This window comes from Peromyscus eremicus, chromosome 1 (genome assembly GCF_949786415.1).
Source record: "Peromyscus eremicus chromosome 1, PerEre_H2_v1, whole genome shotgun sequence".
In the NCBI taxonomy this organism is placed as follows: domain Eukaryota; kingdom Metazoa; phylum Chordata; class Mammalia; order Rodentia; family Cricetidae; genus Peromyscus; species Peromyscus eremicus.
This window is the reverse complement of record NC_081416.1, coordinates 87381682-87409560: the sequence shown is the minus strand read 5'-3', so window position 1 is coordinate 87409560 and position 27879 is coordinate 87381682. Positions and strand designations below refer to the sequence as shown.

General features: G+C 45.0%; 1 protein-coding gene across 1 annotated transcript in view; it reads left to right on the top strand.

Moving 5' to 3' along the window:
* Insc (INSC spindle orientation adaptor protein) overlaps positions 1–27879 on the top strand; it is a 111551-nt gene that overhangs the window by 53902 nt on the left and 29770 nt on the right. Inside the window, exons 6-7 of the mRNA XM_059251472.1 lie at positions 9880–9993; positions 18255–18380. Of these exons, the coding sequence (XP_059107455.1) occupies positions 9880–9993; positions 18255–18380 (240 nt within the window). The remainder of the gene's footprint in view (positions 1–9879; positions 9994–18254; positions 18381–27879) is intronic.

The window sequence follows — 27879 nt, the reverse complement described above, 5'->3', positions numbered from 1 at the left end:
TGTATTTGGGGTATCCTGTTGTAAGTAAAATAAAACCTCTTTATTTGCATCTATTATGTCCATTCTGCTTCTTCCCAAGGACCCATTGTATGTTACCACTCAGACTCAGGATGGGCTTTCTATCCTCCTTAAGCCTCTTTGAAAATATTTTCACAGGCATGCTCATCCCCTTACATTCATGAGTTTTGTCTACCTGTAGCAGGGATTTTGACTTGTTTTGTTCATGTATTTCTAAGGCACCTATCTCTTGATGATTTGAACAATATATGGTGGAGAAGGCCAAGTGGTATATTTCAAACTGGTAGGATCACATTTTAAAAAGATAAGTGTCTGTTTACTTATGCCGGGATCCTGGCGTTTCAAAGCATGCATTTTGGAGACTTTTTTTTTTTAGCACTATGGAGCTGTGTTGAATAGTAAGTGAGAATAATCTCTTTAACTCACACATAAATAACAGTGAAACAATGCAAATAACAAAGGTGATAATAATATAATATTACTCCATCTTGATCTGACTCATCCTGAAATAGAATTAAGCCTAGTTTGGGGCCTATATTAGCTATTGGCAATATCTGTGTTGACAAAATGCCTGGCAAAAAGCATCTTAAGGGAAGAAGGACTTATTTTGACCCACAGTTTGAGGGGAAGGCATGGCAGGGTTCACAGGGTCAGGGACATGCAGTGTAGACCCCTCATCTGAGAGGAGGGAAGCAGAGAGCAGAAAATGCTGATGCTCAGCTGACTTCTTCCATCCCCCCTTTTTATTCGTTCTGGGACCCCAGCCCACTGAATTGTACAACCCACAATCAGAACGGGCCTTCCACCCTTGTTAAACCTTTCTGAAAACATTCTCACAGGTGAGCTTCAAGGTGTATCTCCTGGGTGACTCCAAATCTAGTCCAGTTGACAATGACAATCATCGCACACACTCAGGGGAAGCTCCGAGAACAAAGGGAGGTGCTGAAGATGGAGGTTTTGAAGAATACTTGGAGGGGGCAGGAGACGCTCCATCTGGAAATGGACATTTAAACCCTACGAGGTGCTTTGAAGCCACAAAGGGAAGTGCACTAGGGTCATTGGATTTAACCTCCAGGGTACCCCATATGGAGTAGCGGGGCTTCCCAGCAATGTGAGGGGCTGCCTTAGGAAGATTCCATGGCTCAGGTGAGCTGGCAATGACCGGAGGACTGAGGCAGCAGATGGAAGTTGGGCTGAATGTCTTATAAGTTCCTTCTCTTTCAATAGGCTGTAAGTCTACGAATGTGGACATTATGCGGTGGAGGTAGGAGACCAAGCATAGGGTTTGGATCCAAATCAGAGTTCAAATCCTGACTGCTACTAACTCATTCTGCAAACTTGGGCAAGCTGCTTCATCTTTCTGACCCTTGTTTTCCTTGCTACTACAATGGATTGGGTTAGAGTAAATGAAATAACACATGATAACTGGTGATACTCTCTGGATTGTATATTATTGGCTAGAAATATGCTCTGCCTTAAAACAGTAAGTTTTGTAACAGGAGTGTCATAATTTCATAATTGTGTACTGATATTATTTTAACTGTTCAGTAAGGATGATATGGTGGCAGATGGAGCAGAGGGAAGCCAGCTGTCTGTGGGGCACCCTTGACCTTCCTGAAGCCATTGTCCTTTTGGGATCATAGTCAGAAATCAGCTTGCTTCTAGGAGGCTCGGAAGCAGTTCATAACGTCATGGCTATGAAATCATGGATAGATTCCCTGACTCTAGGGTCTAAAAGTTGCTTCTGATTCGGTTTGCCACTCTCAGGTTTTGCTCAGCCATGTTGTCCTATCCAGGTAAAGTGAGGCTGCAGTGAGATTAAATAGCAACATTGACATATCCCAAGTGCATGTGTTAGAGAAGATGTAGACATTTCCCCCGTCTTGTTTTTGTTTTTTTTTTTGTTTTTTTTTTTTTTTGGTTTTTCGAGACAGGGTTTCTCTGTGTAGCTTTGCGCCTTTCCTGGAACTCACTTGGTAGTCCAGGCTGGCCTCGAACTCACAGAGATCCGCCTGGCTCTGCCTCCCGAGTGCTGGGATTAAAGGCGTGCGCCACCACCGCCCGGCTCCGTCTTGTTTTATAACTCCCTAGGAGAAAAAGCAAATGGAAAACAAACTCATTTCCACTGCTTATCCCAACCGGGAGGATTTTCGTCCACTTTGTTTGTGGGGAGCATTCATTACTCATTGCTGTGACAAAAATTCCCCCCATGAAGAGCAACTAAGGGAAGAAGTTGTTTGGCTTTAGGTTTGCAGGTTGGTCCATCATGGCTCGGCAGCAGGAATGTGAGTGAGGTCACACCTCACCTGCAGCCTGGAAGCAGACAGATAGGTGGCAGTGCTCAGCTCATGGTAGGTCTCCTTTTTATTTATGTTGGGATCAAAGCCCTTACAATGGCGCTGCTCACAGTTAAGACTGGTTTTCCTAGCTCAGTTGACTGAATTTAGAAATCACAAGCATGCCCAGAGGTGTGTTTCCTGGGTGATTCTAGAACCTGTCAAGTTGACAACCAATATTAACCATTATAGGCAGTATCTGGTTTCCTTTGTGGCTACAGGCCAGGTTGTCTCTGAAGTAATGGGGAGAGGGTTTTGGGAAATATTGACTTGTGCTGATTTATGCCAAACATAACTGGAGTGCCCAGATGGGTTAGCACCTCAGACTCAGTGTTATCTTACTACCACTACACTCTCTGCAAGAAGATTGAAGTAGGCCAGTTCTCAATCCTGAGGGCAGAAACCCCAGGCATCATTTTGTCCTTAGATTCCATCCCTAGGGCATCCGGGGGCCTTAAATGTACATTGCAGCTAAGGGAAAGAGAATACAGTCTTGAATGTGGCCTGGACAGGATGCCAGCCCAAGAATGTATTTCAGTTGTCCATAGCCACAAGCAAGTGTGAACATGTACCTACTAAGAAAGCCATTGCAGATTACTTGTGCTGCTGTATTGACCGTATATGGGAGAAAAATGTCCCTGTTCTCACAGAAGGACATGTGGACATTTCCTCCTTCCTGAAAAGTCAGGAATTTGCAAGTATTTTACATGGATGTGCTCGGCATGCATTCCTTCCCACCCTGCATGGTGGAATCGCCTTCAGTGCTTGCCCCCTCTGTACATGTGTGACTAACACCCCAGGCTGCAGTGGTTCTTTCAGGCGACTTGAGCTGCTGAGCTTCGAACCGCTTTGGATGCACTGCATTTCTCAGGTTCCCAGCAGATATGCAAGCACACTGCATTTCAAGTAAACTTATTTCTAGATCTTCCCTTTTCATCTGTCTTCTTTCTCAGGGATGCATGTGGCTTTTGCTAGCTCTTGTGTTAATTCTCAGAGGGAAGCTGTGCTTATCACACACCCCACACTCGGTCTTCCAAAAACCTGGAAATCAAGTCAAGGAGAAGCCTCCATCCAGGAATGATGAAGCCCTTGGGCCATCATGACTGGCTCCACAGGTTTTTTTACACATTTGTGTTGAGAGGGGCATTAGAAATTGTGTGTTTTCCCCAGAGCGGGGTTTTCTGAATTCAGATAGTTGGCAGAGCATGTGATGGGATATGGGAATTTCCGGGTATTTTATCTTTTCTATCTGTTTTATTCTGGAACAGTGTATGGCTCTTGAATCAGAGCAAAGAGAAGATTGGTGGGACACATCCAATCTTAAAAATGGCTGTTTTAAAGTACCTACTTAAATGAGAACAGTTCCCTTTAGTCATTTTTCATACTCATCCCTAGATTGTGACATTAACTGGAAAGAAAAGTATCACAGAAGAGCCAAAGACTCTAAATGATTATTCTCAATGTAATTGGCTTGGTTTTAAATTTTTCCCCCCACAGATTTGGTGTGCACTATTGAAAACAGCAATTAAAGGGTTTTTTTTGTCAAAATATATTTTTGAAATATTTATACTAGAAATATAATATCTAATGCTTAAAATTATAAAATTAATTACTAGCAGCTGGACTAATTCCATTTATAATATATATATTTTCAACTATCCATTCCATCAAGATATATTTACAATAAAATTTTGATTTGTAAGATTTGTAGTTATCAAAATTTGTTTCATGTTTACCAGTTGTACTGATGATAACTGTGATGTCAATCAACCAGGAAAAATTTGGGTTTGTTTGTTTGTGACACTTGGAACCTTATAATGAAGTATATAAAATAAAATGTCAAAATATCAATGATAAGTATCATAAAGGTGATCAATAAAACACTTAAACATTTAAATTCAATACATTAAGGAAGATTTTTGGGAAGAAAGTACACTGGGGATACAAATTTAATGATGAGAAGTTATAAAAATGTCAAAGAAATATTTTTCACATATTTTTAAATGGATGATGAAGTTGTTATTTTGATATTCAAATTACAGTGACTACATCTGAATGACTGATGCAGGGATTTTATTTTTATGTCAATATACATAATCTGCGGGAAATTACATAATACTATGCTGAAAAATTTTAGCTGTCGGGTTAAAAATATGCAAAATCACAGACACAAATAGCATTATGTCATGGTGGTTGCTGCCCCTACTTCTCACTCTAAGATTCCTTTGGATTTGGGACCCCTGGCTCCTACAGAGGATTTCCATCTGGTTCCCACCCTTGCTGCCTTGAGGAACCCTCTTGGGCAGATCTTTGGCACGTTTGGGCCATGAGGACTAAGTAGCTCTGGAGCCAGACACTGTTTGCAGCACCATCTTCTTATATGTTTGAACAGGTTGGGCTTGAGTAGTATTTCTTTCAACTGCATCATTGTTTTTCAATAGCAGTCTCGGCCCCTGGTTCTTCCTGTTGATACACTAACACTTCCAAAGAGACTACCAAATTCGGAGCCATCTGGATCTAGACAGCTTTTCCCACATACTATGGGTTTCTGGCACATTCTTTTGTTTTGTTTTGGTTTCCATTTTATTCTAGACTTAGGGATATTTTTCTTCTTGAAAGAAATAAAGTCACCCAAGGTTTGGTCTTCTGAAAGCCTTTAGTTTCCACATCTTATCTACATTTACCTTTCTAAATGGGGTATTCTCAGCCAAGAGATATTTCCCTTTGATCAACAGTTAATCCAACTCTGGGCTGTTGGTACTTTGTCCGGATTCTGTCCAGTGTGTCCAGTCTCTGTGTTATCCCTCCAAAATCATGCATTTTTCCAGCATGTTCCCTAGGACGTGAGCTGTTCCCCTTTTCCACTTCCCAGAACTTTGATCTGGGTATTTCTCCATTTACCCTTTGGAGTATCTGTGGTGATCATTGTGGCATTTCTCTATGCTTCATAACCTTGTTAAAGAATATAAGCAAACCCCAATGGTAGTTTTCATTATATTTCATGATCATAAGTGTAAGTGATTTGGGTGGGCCTTAGTTGAGTGACTCTACTGTTTCCTGTCTCTCAAGAAGATGCTGTCCAGCTGGCAGATAGTTCAGTGACCTCCAGTCAGCTTCCATCATGTGTATGTTGCAAATCTGTTCTTAGTGGAAAGTATAGATAGGGATTCTTCAAGAAACTCTTCAGGCTTCTCAAATGTCTTACATACCACTCTAGGGCTCCCAAACGACTGTCTAAAGAAGCCTGGGTAGAAGGCTCAAAGCTTCTTATGACTTCATCTTGGGAGTCCTGGAACATCACTCCTGCCAGGCACTGACTTCTATTGGTCAAGCAAGGCATCAAAATTCAAAGGAGGGGTGATTAGAATGCAAACTTCTTCGGGAGGGATAGATTGGGGTCTGTAGCTGTCTTAATCCACTACGCCTGGTCAAATCCATCTGGTTTAGTGTAACTCCCTGGCTCACTTTGTCCAGCTACACACTTCCCATCTAGAGCTCCAGGAAAAGTCTCACAATTTTTCCTTGGTCCTTTGAGAAATACATTCTAGCCAGGTTGGTTTCTCTCCATTCTCATAGATTTCACTGGCTTTCAGTGGCTCTTTCTGACTGAGACATAATTGAAAGACACTGCACTTTCTAGTGCCTTATTTAGAGCTGGGCGACTTCACAAATTCTTGCTTCTCCATGTCATTTTTCCTGGACTTAAAGACATTGTTATTATTTTTGTTGTTTCATGTCTATGTGGTCTGTCTTTTAAGAATGTATTTGTCACTCACCCTGCTAAGCCTATCTTGTTGTTTTGTCTCCAATCTTTGACTCTTCTTATGATCTAGAGTAAAGCATCTTTTTGGAATGTCTCTAGTTTCTCCTTGATTTCCTGTAAAACAAAAATTGAACCAAGCTCCCCCCAAATTAACCTTTAGAAATGCGTGTGTATCAGTTACCAAGATAGATAGGCTGTTCCTGGGGATGAAGGGAGGAAGCCGACTATGGTGAGGAAAGCTGTTTCAAGTCTGATGAAGAAGGGCTTGAGTAGGAGGAGAGACTTTGGGAGTGAGCACAAAGGCATCACTTGGGAGAAACCTCCATACTAGAGACATGCTGAGCTAATCTCACCTGGAAGTAGATCAGGGTAAGTGTGGTTTTAGCAAGAGCATGATGGAAGACACTGGAATCAGCAAAGGGCTCTGGGTCAGCTCTGCCTCCTGTTGTGGGAGCCCTGGTGACTCCATGGACTGTTAGATGCTGATGAGGCTAGGATACAGTGAGTGTTGTTGATGGGATTGAAAGGCACACTTGCTTCGGCTTTTGGCTTTTCCAGTCTAAGTGAGGTCATGTGCATACTAGTAACAGGACTGTTGACCTTCGAGGTGGAAATGCAGACTCACGGGGAGTAGTTGCTACTTTTTTGTGTGGCTAGGACAAAAGATCAGACAAAAGCAAGTTTAAAAAGGGAGGGGTTATTTTGAGTTGTTTTTGTTGTTGTTGTTGTTTTGTTTTTTTGTTTTTTGAGACAGGGTTTCTCTGTGTAGCTTTGGAGCCTGTCCTGGATCTCGCTCTGTAGACCAGGCTGGCCTCGAACTCAGAGAGATTCTCCTGGCTCTGCCTCCCATGTGCTGGGATTAAAGGCGTGCACCACCACCACCCAGTGGGAGGGATTATTTTGGGTACTGTTGAAAGAGGGATACAGTCCATCACGATGGAAAGGCCTAGCAGCAGGGACATGAAGCAGCTGTCACATTGTGTCCTCAGTCAGGAAGCAGAGATGAAAGCTGGTACTCAGCTCACTTTCTTCTTCTTATTCATTCTGGGCCCCTAGCTCATGAGATGGTGCCATGCACTTCCCCCTCAGTTAAACTTTTCTAGAAACACTCATAGATACACCCAGAGGTTTGTTTCCATTGTAATGTGAAATCCAGTCAGATTGGCCACAAGGCTTAACTGTCACACTGGGAACAAAGTCCAGCTTCTATGGACCATGTGTGTTTGATCTTGGTCAGTTGTGTGTACTTCAGGTTCCTCCAATGTGAAATGAGAGTTGAATTAAAGACTGACATTGTAATGTTCAGAGCTTCGGTCTGTTTTTCCAAATTTATGCTGTGGGAAAGTATGCTTACAACTTTTTTTTTGTCCCCGAGATATGTCTGGGGTGTAATTATTGTATATATGTGTATAGACATTAACATGAAATTATTCTCAGACATAAATGGTCTAATATTAGCAGTTGATTGCAGAAGACATTGGGCTTGAATTGTTTAATTTAATGCTAATTTGCTTCAAGTGCAAACACTCATCAGGAACATTAGATAATTATCATTTAGGTACAGGACCCCAATATATGAAATCTACATTTCCATTTGAGTGTGTGTCTCATGTGTAGCTGCTCATGGCAAGAGTGGGGAAGGAGCCGAACATGCATGTTCATTACAGAGATTGTGCTAGCTTTTGTTGAATCTCTTGTATGAAGTACCTACCAAGTCTTAGAGAATAAAATATTTTTGTTTTTAATGTAGTTTGCTTAAATACATACTTAGTCTAAGACTGTTCTATGTAGAGGATTAGCATGCTGTGTGTGAAGAATTCTGTGAGTTTGAATAAAGAAGAAACAAGAGAGAGACACCCAAATCTTTTCACTTTAATCAATTTATAAGTGGTGAAACCAAGTCCTAAGAAGTTTATCTCATTTTCCCAAGACCATAAAATGATGACTTCTAACAATGTTTTACTTCACTATGGTAGGCTCTTTCGGAAGTTCTCTCTGTGAGTGTTAGCAAGTTCAGGATAAGAGCATCCTATGAGAGACAGATGCTGCTTATTCCAACATTGTACAGATGGGGAAACTGAGGCAAAGAAAGGCTACAGCAAATCATTTGCTCTAGGGTACAGTGCCAGAAATGGCAGATCCAGGATTGGAACTCTGGCATTTTAGTTTCAGAATCTGCCCTCAGCCAGATTCGTTCTTGGTTAGAACAGAGCACTAAAGACAAGCAGAGACTAGAGCCCGGATCCCTTCCTTCCTTTGAGAATCCTTTCTACAACACCAGGTTATTTAAAAACATGGCCTCTTAATATTTAAAATAAACAGTGCAGGGGTTGCAGTACATGCCTATAATCTCAGCTCTTAGAGACAGTGGCAGGAGAATTGGGCATGGGTTGCATGAGTCTCTGTTTCAAGACATATGAAAAAGGACTGGGGAGAGGGCTCAACCTGTAAAGTAATTGTTGTTCAAGAACAAAGACCTAAATTCAATCTCCCAGATCCACCCATGTTAAAGAAGCTGGTGCAGTGGTGTGTCTGCCATTCTAGAGCTGGAGAGGAAGAAAGAAAGATCCTTTGAGCTCACTGATGGAACTGGTAAGCTCTGGGTTCAGTGAGAGACCTTGTATCAAAATATTAGATGGAGAGAGACAAACATATCCATGCATGCACACATGTACATATTCTTGCATACATACATTCACACACATATATACATATATGCATGTACACAGGCATATATAAATACACATGTGCACACACATGCATGCACACAGAAGTGCATATACATGCAAACACACATGGTGCAAATGGGCATGCACATATGCTCACACACATGTATATGTATACACAAAGAACCACTAAAAAGATACCTGAAATTTGCACCCATATTTTCCAGATTTTGTTTTCTCATAGGAGGCCCAGGAAGGCAGGTCTCTATATCCATACTTCTTAGGGGAAATTTGAGCAACTGCATTCATTAGTAGGTGAGAATAGTTGATAATCAATAATGAGTCATATGTGCCAAAGCTAATGGCTGAGTATGAAATGATTTCAATTTGTAATGCTTTCCTTCCCCAGGAATTAGCTAAACTCTTCTAGGAATAATCTTCATATCTTATTTGTTAATGGCTTCCCTGGCTCTTCCTTAATATTGTGGTCCTATATCCAAGCCTCTCCACACATACTAGAGTGTTTCATCTTTGATGAGTGTAGCATTCATTACTCTTGGAGTTACCTACCTGTTAGTAGAATTCTGGTGTCACTATTTCTTGTGGTTATATTCCCAATGCAAACATCCCCAGGCAGTGTGATGCTACTGTGGAGTGCTTGTCTCAGCCCTTGAACCCATGACCAGCTGGGGTTCATCCTTGTCTAACAGCCACACAGAATGAACAAATTCTTTGGCTGTAACTATGGACATGCCTTTGTTGTCACAATTGATGCTTGTTTATTTTGTCTGTGGTTTCTGTTCTCATTGTGAACTTATAGTACAACCAAATGGTATTTTCTGAGGCCTTCTGTGAACTAAAATAGAGCTCATTTGATCCCCATGCACTATTGGTTTGAAATGATGCTCCATCTCTGCATCTTTTCAATGGTGCCTAGATCTCACCCACAGCTAGTGTCTTATTGCTCCTACAAGTAGGTGGGACAGGACTGTAGATTCCACAGAGGTTATTAGAAGCATGGACCCACTGGTATTCCATTTAGGAAGAGGAGCAAAGGGCATGTGGAAGTTAACCAGCTGACTTTTTCTTTTCCTAGGCACTTGTGAGAAAAATCGATACCTCAGACAATATCTACATCATGGAGTCTACCACAGGGAACTTGTTCAGCCTGACCCAGGAGGGAGCTCCTTTGTGCCGCATCATAGCCAAGGTGAATTTCATGGTTGGGGACCACAGAGCAGGTCTGGGAAAAGCAGGAGGAAGGTATGCTTGTTTGGTAGGTGGGAACAGCTGGCTCAGATTTGTCTTGGCCACAGTTAACTTGCTGTGTGACTTTGGAAGAGTCACTTTTCTTGATGTTTCCCAGGCCCCATGATTTCATTTCCCACTTTGACACAAAAAGATGAAGTAGTTAGGGTTCTGTAAAGGAGCATAACTTATAAAATGCATGTATTAAAGCAGGACTTATTTGAGTGACTTATACAGTGCAGTCTGGGTAGTCCAGCAATGGCTACCTTCACACTGGAGAGACTGAGAACCAAGAGCTGCTCAGACCTGGGGGATTCCTGGAGAACCACTGACTTCACTCCATGGTGGAAGGCCAAAAATGCTGGTTTCCAATGTCAATAGAGGATGTGGTGGAAGCAACAGCAACTACAAACAAGATGAGCTTGTGAACAGAGTGAATGAACTTGCAAACAGGGTAGATGAGCTTGCCAGCAAGATACAAATGGAAGCAGGCAAAAAGCTGAAGTTTTCCCTCTGACTTCCTGATATTCGGACCACTGCTAGTGGATTCTACCCACATTTAGGGTGAGTCTTTCCACTTCAATTAGCCTAGTCGAGAAAATCCCTCACAGCTATGTTTCTCAGTTCCGGATTCAGCCAAGTTGACAGCCGAGATTAACCATTGCAGATGCATCCTCAGAACTTCTGCCATCTTTCTAACAAGGCACTTGAAATGTCAACCCTTCTTTTCCATTCTATACACATCTTCTTGACAATGTGATGTCCCTGGTGTCTACAGGAAGATGCAGTGGTACAAAGACCATCTGGCATATAGCATCAATGCCATAAACAAACAAATCCATAAACATTGGTTTTATATGACCTCCTTTCATTATGAAAGTAAGAAATGTAGTGTCTTAGACCCAGTTCAGAGAAAAGTTTTAAAATATAGCCTTACCTGTAGCTAAGCTCCGTTCACATTCTGTTCACATCCCTTAATAGCTCTCACTGTAACTTCTACCCCATAATAATCAGCAGCAGTGTCTTCAGAAGAAATAAGAAGACTGTGTCTGTAAACATGAGCTTCATCTTGTCAGACACATGTGTTCTTAAGGGATCTATCTAAGCTTCTTGGTCGGATCCTCAAAAGCCCATGACCACTTCAGCACTACATGGGAGGAAGAGGAAATAAAAGCGACAGCTGTGTAAATCACCAACTTCCTGGTTGCCTCACCTTGACTGTGGCTCTCAAAGTTAGGTGTGTCGCTTTCTTCCTTTTTCACCAAGGAAGTGGTGTCACTACAGAACTAGTGGTCTAAGTGGAACCCAGTTCTGCCTTCCATAGATTCAGGTGCCCGTCTCAGGAGGAGGGTCCAGGGGTGTGGTCCCCAGGCCCATCTGGATAGCAATCCTTCAGGGAGTTTGAAAACACCAGATGCTTTGGTGCCAACACAAAGTTACTGCAATTCGGGGCTTATGCTTGGGACTCTTCTTTTCAGTAAGTTCTCTGAAAGATGACAGACTCAGAGTCACTGACCAAAGCCCTTGAGGAATTGAAATCGGGGTAAAAGTTTCTCAGCTCTGGTTGGGGAACAAGTGAATTGTGTTTAATGGCATTAGCTGACATGTCACTCTCATTCATGTCATGCATAACTTGTTTCTTTTAAAACACGAAAACAGCCTACGTCATGGGGACTGTGTTGTTCCCATTTATAATAGAGTTTATGTCTTGAGGAACTTATCCAAAGTTATATACATCCCTTAGGAACACATGTGTCTGACAAGATGGAGTTCATGTTTACGGACACATTCTTTTCATTTCTCCTGAAAACACCAATAGCTAATAAGTGGTCGGTTCAGAATTAGAACTAAGAGCTCTGGTTCCAAGTTCATGGCCCAAAGCCCACAGTGGTGACTCCTGATTCAAGCCTTAGGCCAAAGCATGACTTAGAATCATGGCAGAGTTTTAAGCAGTTTCTAATTCTGTTTTAATTGGTCTGGAATGGTAGATGGTTTTTTTACCCAGGTGATTTCTAATCCTTTGCTGACTACTATCTCTTTAGGAGGCATTAGTTGAGGTTTTACTTGAGTGCATATGGTAGTACTGGGGAAAAGAAATAAGGAAAGAATTGGGTCCCAAGGATTCTGTGACTCCATCACTCAACTTGGTGGAGAGTCTTGACTTGCAGAGGTCACATGATACTGTGTAGAACAAAGACGTTCTTCAACCTCTCAACTCCAGTTTGGAGAATAAATTCCGACAGACCTAGCTGAATTTCTTTTGGAACAAAGAACATTTTTCTCTTAAAAAATAAGTGGCAAATCTTGGCTGGCCCAGGTTTTCAAAACCTCCTTTCTATGTGTTGCTGGTGTAGACAACGTTTACCACTTGCTTGTCCCCACGTGCCCGCTTTCTCCTACCCCACCCTCCCGCCATGTTCCTCTTTCATGAAAACAGAGAGTAGACATGAGTTTGAATCTGAGCCAAATGTAGTGTTTGGCTTCATGCTGGTTAGTCTTCTCAGAGGTCTGGGACTCTCCCTGGGTTAATGTTGACTACAAACATGTCCAATGGGAGGGGAGAGAGCAGGGGAGAAAGGCCTGGGCAAGGACCACGGGTAGTTCTCATTCCAGCCCTGCCATTAGCTTGTGGCAGGAGGCTGGCCAGGCCCCAGTACCATCAGTCCTGCCTACCTCTGTCAACTGTGGGTTTTAAGAGACTTCCTTGATCTACCACAGTGTCTGGCCTGGTGGAAAAGTAAGCCTGTAGTTCTCATCTTGTCAAACTCCAGTCTGAATAGGCAGCCATGGTGAACTGTTTTTCTCATTGGGTTCCTGCTTCCTCCATTTCCTTACCTCTCCCACTCTCTCCTTAGCTGCCCACACAACTCCAGGCTCCCAATGTAGCCTGGACTCTTAACAGCCTTGGCTGAAAGTTTCAAATATTTGTTTTGATGCTTTGAGCCATACCCCTCTCTAAGGGAAGCCGTGAGCCTTGTTGAATATTAATGACAAAACAATAAAAAAAAAAAAAACCAAAAAAAAAACAAACCCTTATCCTGGTTGTTCCTCGTGTACCAGGCCCTGGGCTGGAACTTTTTGCATAGCTGTGGTGTTTGATCCACACACATCCTCTGAGATGAGCAACAGTGCTCTCCCACACATAAAAACTCCAGGACTCACAGTGCCTTGCCCAGCTCAAGCTTGAAACCAGATTTTCCTACCTCTGGAGTCCACATTCTTCGCATTTTATCAGCTTAACTGATTAAAACTTAGAGTTCTTCTCTGACAGGGCAAAGTCCCTGCTCCGTCTCTGTCTCAATCATCATTTCTTCTTTCTTGGCTTCTGGTGCATTATACAACAGATGATTAATTTTCCTTGGGTGTGAGGCTGGTGAAAGTCAGGACTGGGAGGCATTGGTGCGAGTGGGAGAGACATGAAGCCTGAGTTTTCTAAAGCTGGAAATGGTCACTGTGATGATGATGATGATGATGATGATGATGATGAGGAGGAGGAGGAGGAGGAGGAGGATGATAATGATGAGGATGAGGATGAGGATGATGGTGGTGGTGATGGTGATAATAATGATAGATCGATAGATATGGTAGCATCATTATTAAAAACAAAACAATATAGCATGAGTACAGAAGACAGAATCCACTCCAAATGCATAGGCGGGGAGCTGAGACATGGGAACCAATAGAAGTTAACTAGGCTGTTCAGCATTGAAGGTGACATGCCCTTGGCTGTTCTGAACTGTCTCCCAGCAGTGTTGCCTTCCTCTCCCTTTTCCCTTCCTTCCTTCCTTCCTTCCTTCCTTCCTTCCTTCCTTCCTTTCTTCCTTTCTTCTCTATCTCTTCTCCCCACCCTTCTACTCCTCCATGTCTTTCATTAGTGTCAGAAGCACTGGGCTGTACTTTCCACTTGGTATCCCAGTTGATGGACCAGCTTTCCTCAGATGTGTTTAGAGTTGTAATTGCTGCACTCTTTGTGTGTATGTGTGCCTTATGTGGTGTGTACGTGTGTATCTATGTGTGCAGCTACACCTGTATGTACATGCATTGGAAAGTCTGAGGCTGATGTTGCTTGTCTTCCTTGATTGCCCCCCCTCCTCCATCTTGTGCATGGAGGCAGAGTGTCTCAGTTCAGAGCTCACTGACTTGGTTAATTTAGTCAGCCTGCTTATTCTGGGAATCCCTTGTCTCTACTTCCTGTGTGCTGGGATTATAGGAGGAATGTCAAACCTACCTGGCATTTATTTGGGTGTTTGGGATCTGAACATTGGTCCTCACAGTTGTGCACCAATTGCTTTACCCACTGAGCCATCTCTCCAGACCCCATAATTCACATTTTTAAAGGGAGGAAGCAGGTTCTCAGAAGGTCAGGGCTTGTTTTAGGTTATGCCCATTCATGTGGAGCTGGAATTTTAACCAGGTCTTCTGATGCCAGTCTTCATTTCAACCTCATTGTGTCTGGTCCTTGGGATAGAGTAGACTAGGTGTAGAAGCAGGAGAAGATGCAGTGATGCCTTCTATATTTCCAGTCTAGAAGATGGCAAAATGGGGTCCAGTAGCAGAAGCACCATGTGGGAGTTCAGTGTTGACAACATCCTACCTCAGACACTCAGTAAAGAACTCAACACTGGGATCAATGTGAGAGGTCCCCAGTGGTCTTCCTCATGACAGCTGCAGAGCCCACTGTGATCTTTGGGCCATTCATCTGTCCAAGCTGCTCCTAGTTGAGACCTAGGCAGTCTGTCTGAGGTCCATCTTCTGAGTATATCTGGATCCAGACACCCATGCATGAGCCCAGTCCTCTCATGATGGTGGCAACCCCCTCCCCTCCCCAAGCAGAGCACACAAAGCACCACTATGCTGTGTCACAGTCACCCCAGCTCCTCTGTGATTCCTTCCATCACCAGCTACACACCCTGGAGTGGCCCCTGCCAGCATTATGACAGCTCATCCCAAGCTGTCTGAATAATTCATACTGTTATGCATCTGGGCTTCGAGCCCAGAGCTTTCTATAAAATTAAACAAGCCCCAGCCAACAGCGTGATCTGCTAGCTCAGTCAATCCCAGTATTACCCCAGGAAAAGGGCTGCTGTCAGTCCTGAGTGGGGGCTCTAGGTGGTCTGTGAGATTATCTGTCTAAACTTCTTGGTAGCTCTCTTTTCTGCTTCTCCTTTTCACATGATCTGGGCCTTTATATACCTTTCATGCGGGGGTAAGGTCACCTTCTGATCAGGAAGCCTTCCATAGCCTAACTCTCCCACCACTGGCAAGAGCTAGCACCAGGTCCTCCATACACACCAGCTCAGCTACTTTTCCTACTAAGCAGTTACATAGCATTTTAGCCTAAACTACCCAGACATGGAGCCAGGACTGAGACCCAAAACCCTTAGCAAGGATCTAGGACTTTCTTCCTTTTATAATTGAAAATGCTAAGGAGGACATTTTTCACAGGCTTGGGAAAAGACGTAATGGGGATCGGATGCAAATGCAGAGCTCAGATGGATGTGTGGCCTCAATGCCTTCTGAGCAAAGGAGGCTGCCACAGCCTTCCTGGCTCTGGTCTTGGGTTTCTTAAGAAACAACAACAACAAACAAGAACCCCCCTCCCCAAATCCCAATAATGTTACTAATTCTTTGAGAATTTCACAATGCAACACAATTATTTCGATCACTTTCGCCTCCAATCCCTAACTCTTACAAGACATTTCCAACCCCCTCTCAACTTCATGTTCTTTATTTTTAAACAACCAGTTTGTGTTCCCATATACTCCTGAGTGTGGAGCCACCTTAGTGTGGTGTGGTGGTCTACCTATCAGGAGATAATAGGTAGATAATAGATAATAATCAGGACACCATCACCTTTAAAGAAAACTGGCTCTCTCCCAGAAGCCATCCATGGCCCTAGCTCCTCAGTTAGGGGTGGGAGCTTGACTAGCTTGATCTTGCATAGGTCTTGAGCAGACAGCTATAGCTCCTGTCAATTCTGAGTGCCATGGTCCCTGATCTTTGAGGGAAAGGGGAAATGTTCAATCCCATTTGAGGCTGAGCATTTCACAGAAACTTAGTCTTTGTACATCGACAGGTTGTGAGTTTCTGCTGTAAGTGCCGTCCACTGCACAAAGAAACTTGCCTGATGGTGAAAACCAGGAGCTGCACTGATCTATGGGTAGGAAGATACACATTGAGAAGGCAGTTTGAGAGACTAGTACCATGTAGTAGAACAGTAGTTGTAGCTTCATCCCTGGGTCTATGGGCTTCCACCTCAGATTCTATGGCACCATTTCTTCATTGTCTGATTCCAATGTACAGATTTATATATGAATTACCAATTGATAAATCTAATAAAATGATATCTCTGAAACTTAAATGACTAAGTATTAATGTACTTGGATATAAATATCTATCTGTGTATGTTATATTCTGATGGAGACTATTGACAACCAGTGAAGCTGGTGGCAAACAGCTTAAAACTCCTGCTATTCTGCTTTTGTAACTTGATGGTGCTTTGCTGACTGTCTAAGGAAGGTCTTTATGCGGAACTTCCAGATGTACCATGAGAAAATAAGAAAGCAGGGTAAAGGATTATAGATCATGCTAGTCATATTTTCATTCTAATAATAACATGTACTTGAAATGAGAGGTTCTGTCTCGCCACTCTACAAACCTTCCCCAGATTAAGGGGTTCCTGCTCTGTGCTCCAGGAACCCTGCCCCATGCCTGCCTTCTTTTCACTGCATCCCTGCCCAGCTTTGTTCCTGATTTTAGAACTGTCTGCTCTTCCTGCCAAACCATGAGTTCAATATGGATCAGGACCACGGCAGTGTCTAGCATATAATAAACTACTGTATTTTGAATACCTGAGTGCATTTGCCTAGGCCCCACCAAAGCAACCACCCCAGGAGGAAGAAGGGATATAAAGGTTTGTAATCAATGTTAGCTGGAATCAATGAAACATCAGGAGTTAGTAAATACTGCCTCCCTGAAATGGACAATTCATCTTCATCCCTACAGTGGTCAGAAGCAAGTGGTTAGAGCAAGAAGGTCTCCTGAGCCTCTGTTTGGAGTGGAGAGGAGGAAGAGTTGAGATTATTTCAGTGCAGCCAGGCTGCCCTGCAGTGGTCCTTTCTTCCTCTGAAGATGCTCATTCCTTATCCTTTCAGCCAGTCATGGCTTCATCCCCAGGATGTGGAGGAGAGCCTGGTCCATGATAACTTCCTGATACATTTATGGTATATCATCAAAAAGCTGATGGGATAGTGTTTTGCTGAACTCACCTTCCCATAACATTTTGCGTGATTCTTGGAACAGGTGCTAGGACAGTTAGACTCGGGAGTGATGGGCAAGGTTAAAAGTGATTGTCCTGAGGACTTAGATGCCTTGCTCACTCAGTGCCACCTCTAAGCACCTTCCAGCCCTTGGAAAAGAGGACAGAGGAGGGAAAGCCAGATGGGGGTACCAACTTTTGCTCTGGATTCACAGGGTAGTGTTGCTGTTGGTCTGTGAATACTGTGGTGTGTCCCCTGTATGGTCTGCTGGTGCTTTCACTCTGAGCATGGAAGGACTGCCGTGGTGACTACAAAACACTTCTTATGCCCAGATTCCACTGGGGGTGTGCACTCTATTGGGCAGTCTCCATGGGATGAGAGAAAGAAGATCCCATTAGCAGTTCCTACCAAACACAAAGGACTCACACTCGAGAGCTGCATGAGTGTCCTGAAGGCGGTTGTCTCCTTCCACAAGCAAGAGTAAGGGTGACATGGATTTAGGAGAAATTGTTTTCCCCAGCTGACCTTTAGTAGTTTTTTTTTTTCTCACTGTACAGTGGGAATGATTAACAGACCTGATGTAAGCCTCCTTTTCTGCCTGCCTTCCAAGCATGGTGGCTGATGGAGTGGGAATGGGCACTGAATTCTAGACTTTCTCCCTTTATCTACTTCTACCAGTTTACAGGACCTGTTCTGGTGACTTGGGGCCTGCTCTTCTGGGGGCTGAGCAGAAGGGTCTCAATCCTCAACCATACCAAAATGTCTGTTGCTGGTACCCAAACCCGAGATGCATCTGGGGAATCTCACTTCCAACTGGGATTACCAGGGGTCAGGACTTCATTTTTAAAGTGTGTGTGTGAGGAGTACCTCAAAATATGTCTGCTGAGTGAGGGCTGTCAGCTATTATTGAGTCAATCCAGGGAAGATCACAAAGTATGATCATGTGATATTCTCTTCTCCACAGGAAGGTGGGGTTGTAGCCCTCTTCAAGGTCTGCCGGCAGGACAGCTTCCGGTGCGTGTACCCCCAGGCACTCCGCACACTGGCCTCTATCTGCTGTGTAGAAGAGGGTGTCCATCAGCTTGAGAAGGTAAAGGCAATGGTCTCAGTGGGTTGAAGTCTCTGAGCCAGCTGGTGTTGGAAGCCTATGGTGACATTTGGTCCTCTTCATGTAGCAAGTCTAACCTAAGCCCTTCTTCTGCCAGGCCCTTTTCTCATGGAACTACTAGGGACATTGACTGTGGGGTATGGTGAAACTAAGTGGAAAGGGGCCCTGGCCTCTAACCATGAATGACAGCTCTAAAGGGACACGAAGCATTTCAGGCTAGGGTGACAGACCAAGAAAGTCCAGTGTGTGAGACAAACAAGGTCCTGGTAAGAAAGCTGGTAGAGACTGGTTTGAAAGTTTGGGATGGTTGGTCCTTTCATGGCAGGATGCCAGAAGAAGCGGATCCAGATCATTGATGGCAAGTGGCAAGAGCAAGATGCCAGTGGACATTGTGCCAGTCACTTTTCCATCCTTGTGACAAAATACGTGAGAAGATCAGCTTCTGAAAGAAAGAAGGGTTTAGCTTGCCTCTTAGTTTCAGGCCAAGGTTGATGGATCCTTTACACGGGGCCTGAGGTAAGGCAATGCATCCCAGTGGGAGAGGAGAAGGATAAGCTTGGCTGCTTTATTATGTCCTGTAGCCACCATGGAGAGAGAGGAAGACAGGGAGAGAGGGGGGCGGCGGAGATTTTGTTTTGCTTTCATTTCCACTGGGCCTTGGCCCATGGGATGGTACTACCCACATTCAGGTCTTGCCTACCAGTTCCAGTCATCTCTGGAAACTTCCTTACAGACACACCCAGAGGTATGCTTTACTAACTTCCTAGATGTCACCCTAGCCAATCAAGTGGACAATCAAGATGAATCAGCACAGGTGCCTTGGTAAGCAGGGAGGGCGCCACTCCATGAAGGACTAGACAGCTTGGGTAGGGGAACTAGAACCAGTCCAAGGTCTTGCTGGACCAGTGTATCACAGGGAAGTGTGTGGTCAAATAAAGAATTGGTGCTTTGGAGGCCCTAGGTGCTTCTGTGTCAGCCTAACCTGGGGCAACATGTCTAATCTTAGATACTCTTAACCCCTGGCCAGGTTGTAGGTCTGGGTCTACAGCTGGGTCCTAGGGATACTAGCCTGTAGAGCTGGGGAGGCTGAACTGATATTTGGGGGGTTCCCAACCTAATTTGAAGGAAGTGTGGTGAACATTCTTGTGGCTTAAAGCCCAGTGTGTCTCAGAATAGCTGTGGTGACTGTGGGATTTGGGGTGCTCTACATCCATTCCTGGGCATCTGCCTGGAGGAGGAACAGGCCTCCTTCCTTCACACTGATGTCCCATAGCCTGAGCCCAGCTACCCAGGTGGCCCCAGCCTTTCCCCGATTTCTTTGCTTAGGTCTAGACTCTAAGGCAATCAGCCACCTTCCTTCCCACCCTGCCTCTGTCCAAATCCTTTCCTACACCAGGCAGAGGAGTACGAAGTGCCCTTAGGCAAGGTGGGGGAATGAAGAGTGAGTCTGCTTCGTTTACAGCTCCTAATGGGGAAGCCATTTGGGTAAGGTTACACAGTGAGAGAGCAGAGATGCTAGTGCTTGCTCTCTGAGCAGAATGCTTTCGTCCCACTTGGCTAGAAGCTTTTGTGCCCAGTGTATCCTGAGAGCCCTGGATTGGAGGTAATACGTTAAGGTTAATGGTGCCCGTGCCTGGGTCCTGCTACTCAATGGGCAAATGGATTTGGAAGAGGGAAGCTACTTGCTTAATGGCTTACAGCTGAGGTTGTGGAAGATCCCAGATCAAATCCTAGATCCTCTAAGACTAAACTGGATATCATCTCTCCCCTTCCCATGCACTGTCTGGATGTGTAAGCGTGGTGTGTATGTGTGTGCACTTGCTTGCGTGGTGATGAGACAGACTCAATGAAGGAAATGGGTTAAGTATGTTAAGCTTTTGTGCTGCATAATCCACCAGCATCCAGGCTCCTACAAATCCTTCCTGGATGTTGACCAAATGGCCAAATGAGGTTTGTTTCTTTCTCAGCCTCTTTCATTCTGGCTTGGTAGGGCTTGCTGGGGAACATGGAGGAAAAAGTAGGGGGACTGATATCACCAGACCTCCAAAACAGTCAGTTGCTTAGCTTGGTGAGTTTTCAGGGCAGTAGGAAGGAACCAAGGAAGAAACAGCAGCATCTTCATGCTTGGAGCTGAAAGCTGCAGCTGTAATGACTAGAGACAGCTCACTGTGCCCATCTGATGCTGCTCAAAAAAAAGCTAGGATGCTTCAGCTCACCTTTTCCAGGGCTGGGTTGGCTGAATATCATGTTTGCTCTTTGAGGATGAAGAGAAAGGATGCTCATCAATGAGGGTCTATGCTGGGTCCTGACTACTCCAGTGCACACATACCTTCAGTATCACCCACTCACTTGCCCTCTCCTGCTGTCCAACACTAACTCTACAGACTCATTCTTCATCACGTGTCTGTGTGTGCTGGGAAGCCATCTCTACAGTGCAGCAGAGCCCTGTGGACTTGGAGAGGCAGGCTGTCCTTGGTTTTCCACACTTTGAACTTTGAGAACTCACGAGTCACTCCAAGTAACTTCCTGAGCCTCTCGGACACACTTTACTGATAAATGGTCACATTGAAATCTCATGGGACTGTTGTACATGTGGCACCGAGTCACTGGAATCATGATTGTGATCAGGGCAGTGTTAATGGCAAGGGCTTCGGGAGACACTGAGCTCTGGGAGGTTACTGTCTGTAGGAGAAAGTGGTCTAGCCTGAGAGGGAAGGCTGTCCTAAAGGAAGAGGTGTTAAAGTCCAGTGTGGAGCACCTGGGTGGGACTGGAGCACCAGCCTTCCCCTTTCCATTTCATAGATGGTGAAACTGAGGTTCAGAGATGATGGTGGACATGTGGATGGTTGACACGGACACTAATACATCCCTGGCTTATTCCAAACCCCAGGTTCTTTCTCTCTACCACCCTGGAAAGATCTGGCCCTTCTGAGATGGGGTCCACAGGGGAATGGCTCCCTTGGAGCTAGGCTCAAAGTGTTGGTCAGGGCAGGGGGCAAAGCTGGAAAAGATAAATTGTCAACACCTACAGGTCTCTCTAACAATGCCTAAGGGGTCTTCCATGTAGAGGTCTAGTTTAGCTCAGCCACACGCTCCACACTGTTTGGTACCTAGGATCAGTACACTTCTAGAAGTCAGCCATGTTTTTCCTGTGTCCTTGGCAGACAGTCATCTCTCACTCACTGGTCCTGTGCTAAGCTCAGAGAAGGTAAGCAGCTTGTTCTAAAGGCCAGGAGTGGAGAACCCAGAAGTACAGATAGAGAGGGAGTTGGCCTGTGACCTCAGAGAAGGCTCCCTCCTTTCACAATTCCTGGGGAAAGAGAACCAAAGAGCCAGTGCAGACCTGGTCGCAGTAGGTGTATAGAGGTGCTTGAAGGCAGACAGGGAACAGCAGTCTTAGGAGATGCAAAGGACCCTGTGGCTGGCCATTGACCCGTGAGGCTTTGTGTCTCTAAAGAGCTCCATGCTCAGGGAATCAGGGGAGCCCAGAGAGATGGTCGTGTCCTCAGGACCACATTTGGGAGATGACTGGAGCAAGATGACCCAGAGCCCAGAATGGGTTGAGGGCTTCAAAATCACACAGCTCGGTGAGAGCAGAACACCCGACTCTGTTTAGGTGGGCAGGTCAGAGATGCTTTCCTGGAAGGCTGACGAGGCAGAGTGGCATTGCTGAGGATCACAGAGTCTGGGGAGGAAGAAGGTGTCCCAAGGAGCTGTTTACTTCCTTCTGATCTTTGACTTTGTCTTCCATGCCAGGAAGTGGAACATGGAAGAGGGTAACAATATGATGGGTCTCTAGCTGGCATTTGAGTGTGGGACATATCCTGCCAGATGCTGCTGGCTCACAGAATGGGACCAAAGAGGATCAGAACTAGAGGATCAGAGCTGAGCACATGGTCCAGATGAGGAGCTGGGTACCTGAAGAACAGAAACATGCCGGGCTAAGGCCAGACGGAGTAAGTAGGAGATGGTCAGAGCCCAGTGTTCAGCCAACTTTAGCCAACTCTCTAGACAGTTCTAGAAATTGCTCTTTTAGCCTCAGAGAAGAGACAGTCTCACTTTCAGAAGAACATTCTTTCATTTTTACCCCCTACCCTCCCCGCCCCCTTTTTTTTGTATATGAAATAAGGAGTTGATTCTCTTTGTCCTGGAGCCAAAGGGAGAGTTTAATGAAGATCGATAAAGAAATTAAAGATGAGCAGGGGAAGGAAGAAGCGTTCAATTTCAAGTTGCAGTAGAAAATCCCTAGGGTGTGGGCGGGTGTGGGAAGGGAAACTGCTGCTCTCTTCATGCAGCGGCTCTGGGCTGGATGGAGGTCTAGGCAGAAAGAGACCCTGGCCAGGAAGAGGTGGGCTGCTAGGGGGCAATGGGGAGGCTCCACTACCTGCTTAGTAGGAGTCTCTCTCCACTGAGCTCTGCACCGTTGTCTGAGTCAGAAGTAGCACATTAAAAATAAATTAACCACTCTCCCCCATCCTTTTTGCCTTCTCTGATTCTCACAGTCATTCTTCAAGTAAGTAGGCAGCGGTAGGCACCTCCATTCCATTTTACAGAAGTGCAAGTTGAGGCTGACAAGGTTAGACCGTGGGAGGTGCAGAGCCAAACTGGGAGCCCTGTGCTTTTCCTCTCTCCTTCCTGTGGATTCCTTCTCTCCTCCAAGGTCCAAAAGAGGCCATCGTGTGCCATCGTAGGGCAAGGCAGTTCTGATATTCAAGTGCAGCTGTGGGGGAGAGCAGGACTGTGAATGCTAAGCCTTCTTCTTTCTCTAGAAGCTCTGATTAAGAGACAGGAGTGCTCTGAAAGCAGATCCAGATGCTCCCCTCTCCTCTCCAGGGGCTTCTGTGCGGCTTCCACCCCCATGCCTGACAATGAACTCAACTGCCCTAGGAATGGGCTAGGGCTGAGCAGAGCCTCAGGTCCCCCGTCAGCTGGCTTGTTTTGACTGGGGTGGGGTGTGGAAGGGAGAAGGAGTGTGGCTCATTCCTTTCTCTTACAGTCTAGCTTCCAGTCTGTCCTCTAGGGCAGGAATGAAGAGGATTAAAAGGCTCTAAAAGGTGGACTCAAACTCAGCTCTTCCCTGCCCCGGGCCTTTCCTTTGCTTTTTCCCTAGGATTCTGCTGACATGGTGGGCCAGTACTGTCCAGAGGATTCTATTGACATGGTGGGCTAGTACTGTCCCGAGTGCTGGCGGGAAGCTACCCTCTTCCTGAAGATCATTTCCAATCTGATTTTGAAGAAGGGATGAAGCTCTTGGCAGCCTGGATACCTAAGTGATTCAGTTGAGGGAGTGGAGGGTGCTCTGTGGGACACCATGTGCTGTACAACAGCGGCCCCTGGTGGACAAGAGCTGCATTGGCAGCCCTGTCAGGTTGCCTAGGGCAGCCTTTTCCTGGAACTGCTGTGACTTCTGGGCTCTGGGCCCCAGAGCCAGGGGTTAGTTAGGACCAGAAGAGATATCCTGTGATATATGTAGGGGTGGTGTCTAAAATTCAAGACAACCAATGTTTCTTATAGGGATATCATCCTCCAGGCGAAAGATGCAGGCAGATCTTGCAACCTGTGTCCTAAACCCCTATCCCCGAGGCTTCCCCAGAGAATCAGTTATGCATCTTTTACAGTTAATTAATTAATCATGTATGATAGAGTGATCACATGCACATGTCACAGAGTACATGTGGAGGTCAAAGGACAACTTGTAAGAGCGAGTCCTTTCTTTTCTTCCACTATGTGGGTTGAGGGATTGAGCTCAGGTTGTCGGGCTTAGCAGCTGGCCCTGCTCTGAGTCTTTTTGGCAGGGAAACCCTCCTGTCCCCCAAGTGACTACTGAGCATGCTCCCTGTTGCTCCCTGTTCTTCGACATCCAGGGCTAGAGTTGCTGTCTAGCTACACTTGTAACTTTGCACCCATCTGAGCTCTTTTGAGTTAACATTGGAATGATGGTCTTTTGCATGCTTCTAGTACAGTGTGGCACCCCTTCTGTGGGTCTTCTGCTTCTGCTAGGCCATCTTAATTGACTTTTTTCACCTCTGCATGTTGACTTCAAGTTCAGAACCAGCTCTGATCTCCTTCCCAACAGCTCTCTTGCTTCTTTGGTGTTCATAACTCAGAGCTCTCCCTGGGCTTCCCCGCCAAGGGACACTATTCTGCTAGCTGCTTTGGCTTGCCAAGGAAATGGCTTGCACATACAGATGTGCAGGTAAATGATGGTTGGGCATGACTGAGGAAATGTTGTTTGGCAATGTGAAGATATAGAGGTGTGTGTGTGTGTGTGTGTGTGTGTGTGTCTGTCTGTCTGTCTGTCTGTGTGTCTATGTCTGTCTGTCTGTCTGTCTGTCTCTCTCTTTGTGTGTGTGTGTGTGTGTGTGTGTGTGTGTGTGTGTGTGTGTGTGTGTGTATGCATATGCTGTACATACCCACATCATTCCTACCATCAGTCACAGGGCTGAGGCTAGGTGAACAGGGTCTGTCTTGCAGAGTCTCTGCCAGCAGTTTCAGGACCCTGTGAGAGGTGGAGGCAGCAGATGGATGGGTGGGTGTGGGATATAAAACCTATGAGATCCTTCAATAAGGAAAGAATGGCTATAAAATGGTTGAATATCTTCCTGTGAGATATGAGCTCAGTCCCATTTGCACACTGGACCCTCATGGTTTGCTTCAGATTCTTCTCTCTCCCTCCCTCCTCAGATCCTGGGCTCAAATTCCAATATCTCCAAGCAGATGTAGGGGGCTGGTGGGCCAGGATGAGTAGCCATGTGAGAAAGGTAAGACTAACACAGTTGATGGTGCTAGCAGTGAGGCCCCCTCTCTTGGCTATTGGTTCGCTAACAAACCAGAAGGACATTGCCCAATGCCAACGGGAAAGCTTTCTGGTAGCATGTGGAGAATGAACTCAGTATGACACAGTGTGATGTAGGAAAACTAGAAGTATTGAGTTCTCTTAGATGGGAAATCTGGTACCTGTTCCCTTGGTGTGCGAGGGGATGTTCCCAGAGAAGACGCCGGAGCAGAACTTGCAGCCTTCTGTCCCTGTGTCCCCCTTTTGAAAGCTTCTTCCTGCCTCTGTGTATGTGGTGACTAGGGGTGAGGAGATGTGGGTAAAATGTTAACCAGTGTCCACTTCCTCCTTAGAACCCAAAGGATTTAGAGAAGAAAGAAAACATATAAAGTTGGGTGTGAATATAGTGCTGGTGCTGGGGTAAAGAGAAGCTGTGCCTTAGGGGACCTGACTTGGTGTAGAGGTGATGCTTTTGGCTATCAGTAGTGGGCGGGCTCTCATTTGGCTTCTGAGTGGAGAAGTACTACTGGGAAGGGAGCAGGAGACATGAGGCTTCTGACAGCAAAAGGAAGTGGGAGACTGAGAGCATCCATGCAGAATGGTGTGGAACTGGTCCAGGAGGATGCCTTTCCTGTGACATTCTGGTACTGGCAGTGTAGAAGGGACAGAGAGCAGCCCTTAGATCATGGAACAGGAGTCAGCATCTGTCATTTCCTAAGAGCAAGTGGTGGGCTTACTGGTCGCCCACAGAAATGAGGAGAGACAGGGAAAGCGGAGGACTGTGAGACAGGAGAGGAGATTCACAGGCAAAGGGAGACAGGGAGACAGAAAGACCCATGGAGATGACGAATGTGTACCATTTCCAAAGCGATGCTGGGGTCTTTCCTTAGATTGCTTCAGAAGCACAGATCAAGTTGCTTGTAGATTTATGAGGCAGTCCCCTGCCTCTGACTTACTCAGGCACACACTCATCTTTTACTATGACTTTAAGGTGTGTTTTTCTGATGAGTAATGATTTGGAGCACATTTTCATATCCCTGTTGTCCATTTGGTTGTCTCTATTATGGGTGAAATGTCAGTCTGAGATGTTTTCTCATTTAAAAATAGTGCATCGTTTGTCTTGCCTTATTGATTTATAAATTTTAAAATGTATTCTAGACACAAATCCCTTTTCAGATAGAGATAGTGAGAATAAATGTTGTCAGCCTGCGGTTTGCTTTATCATTCTCTTAATGCTGTCATTTAATAAATAGAAATTCTTGATTTTGTTAAGGTCCAGTTTATTGATTTCTTTTGTAGTGAGAGCCATTTCTGTCCATTTAAGAAATCCTTGTTTTCTCCAAAGCCATGAGGAGATTCTCTTGTATTTTATTTGGGACTGTCCTTGCTTTATTTCTGTTGCTGTGATTAAAAACATCCTGACAAAAAGGAGCTTAGGGGAAAAAGGGTTTTTTCCAGTTGACAATTTTTAGATTACAGTTGTATCATTGGGGGAGTATTGGTGAAATTATTAAGGCCACTCCACGTAGTTAAAAAGGAGGTTTATTTTGTGGGGTAACTTACAAGTGAAGGGATAGTTTACAGGGTCTGGGAAAGGTGTAGCGCAGTTCAGCTGTGTTCTCTGGAGAACTCTGCTTGGTCTACCTCCAGCGTCCAGGGTCCAGGAACCAAGAGAGCTGGCGCATCCGGATCTCGGGTCTTCAGGGTCCTCTCTTGGCCCCACCTTGTAGATGTGACAGTTCTGAAGCCTTAATGGGGGTTGGAACTTCCAGATCAAAGCTGGAATGGCTACCCACTACAGGGGAGGGGGGGTGTCACAGTGGCCAGAGCTCGAAGCAGCTGGTCATATCACATCCTCAATCAAGAGCAGAGAATGCACGAATCCTTGCTTGCTCGCAACTAGCCTCCTCCTTTGTTATGCTGGTCAGGAGTCCCTGCCTAGAGACTGGTGCCACCCCAAATGGGCTAGATCTTCCCAAATCAGTTAACAATTGTGACAAATCCCCACAGACACACCCCACAGGCCAGCCTGGTCTAGAAAGTTCCTATTGAGACTCTCTTCCCAGATGGTACTGGGCTGTGTGTAGTTGGCGAAGCTAACATCCCAAGGAGGCTCGTTGTTTTCCTGTTCACAGTTTTGACTTGTAGCTCACTTCACCTGGTTCCAATGTTTAATTTCTCCCCACACAGTTAGTCAGTGGAGCCTACACCATTTATTAAAAAGACTGTCCCTAAGCTGATATACTTTCATGTAAACGAAGTGATGGATAGAATCCTTTTCTGGACCTCATTTTTCTGTTCTGTCTGTCTTTTTTTGGACCATCCTTATATCAATATAGCACTGAGACCCCAATCTAATACAATTTGGTGTTGAGTTGTAAAAGCTCTCTACCTTTGTTTTTTAATATTGTATTGACAATTCTTTGTATTCCTATATTCATTTTTATCACCAACTTGTTAGTTTCTGTAAAATACCCCCTGATACTTAATTAGGAGTTCTTCAAATTTCTATATAAGCTTGACACCTCAAACAATTAAAGTGTTCTGATCAATGAACATAACAGGTCTCTCTCCTTAGTATAGACTGTCTTCAAGGATTTGCCCCTTTTACATCTTTTAAATGTTTATTCATAGCTATGTTTTACAGTAATGTAAGTGGTATTTTTAAATGAATATTTTTGAAATATTGTTGCTAAAACATAGAAA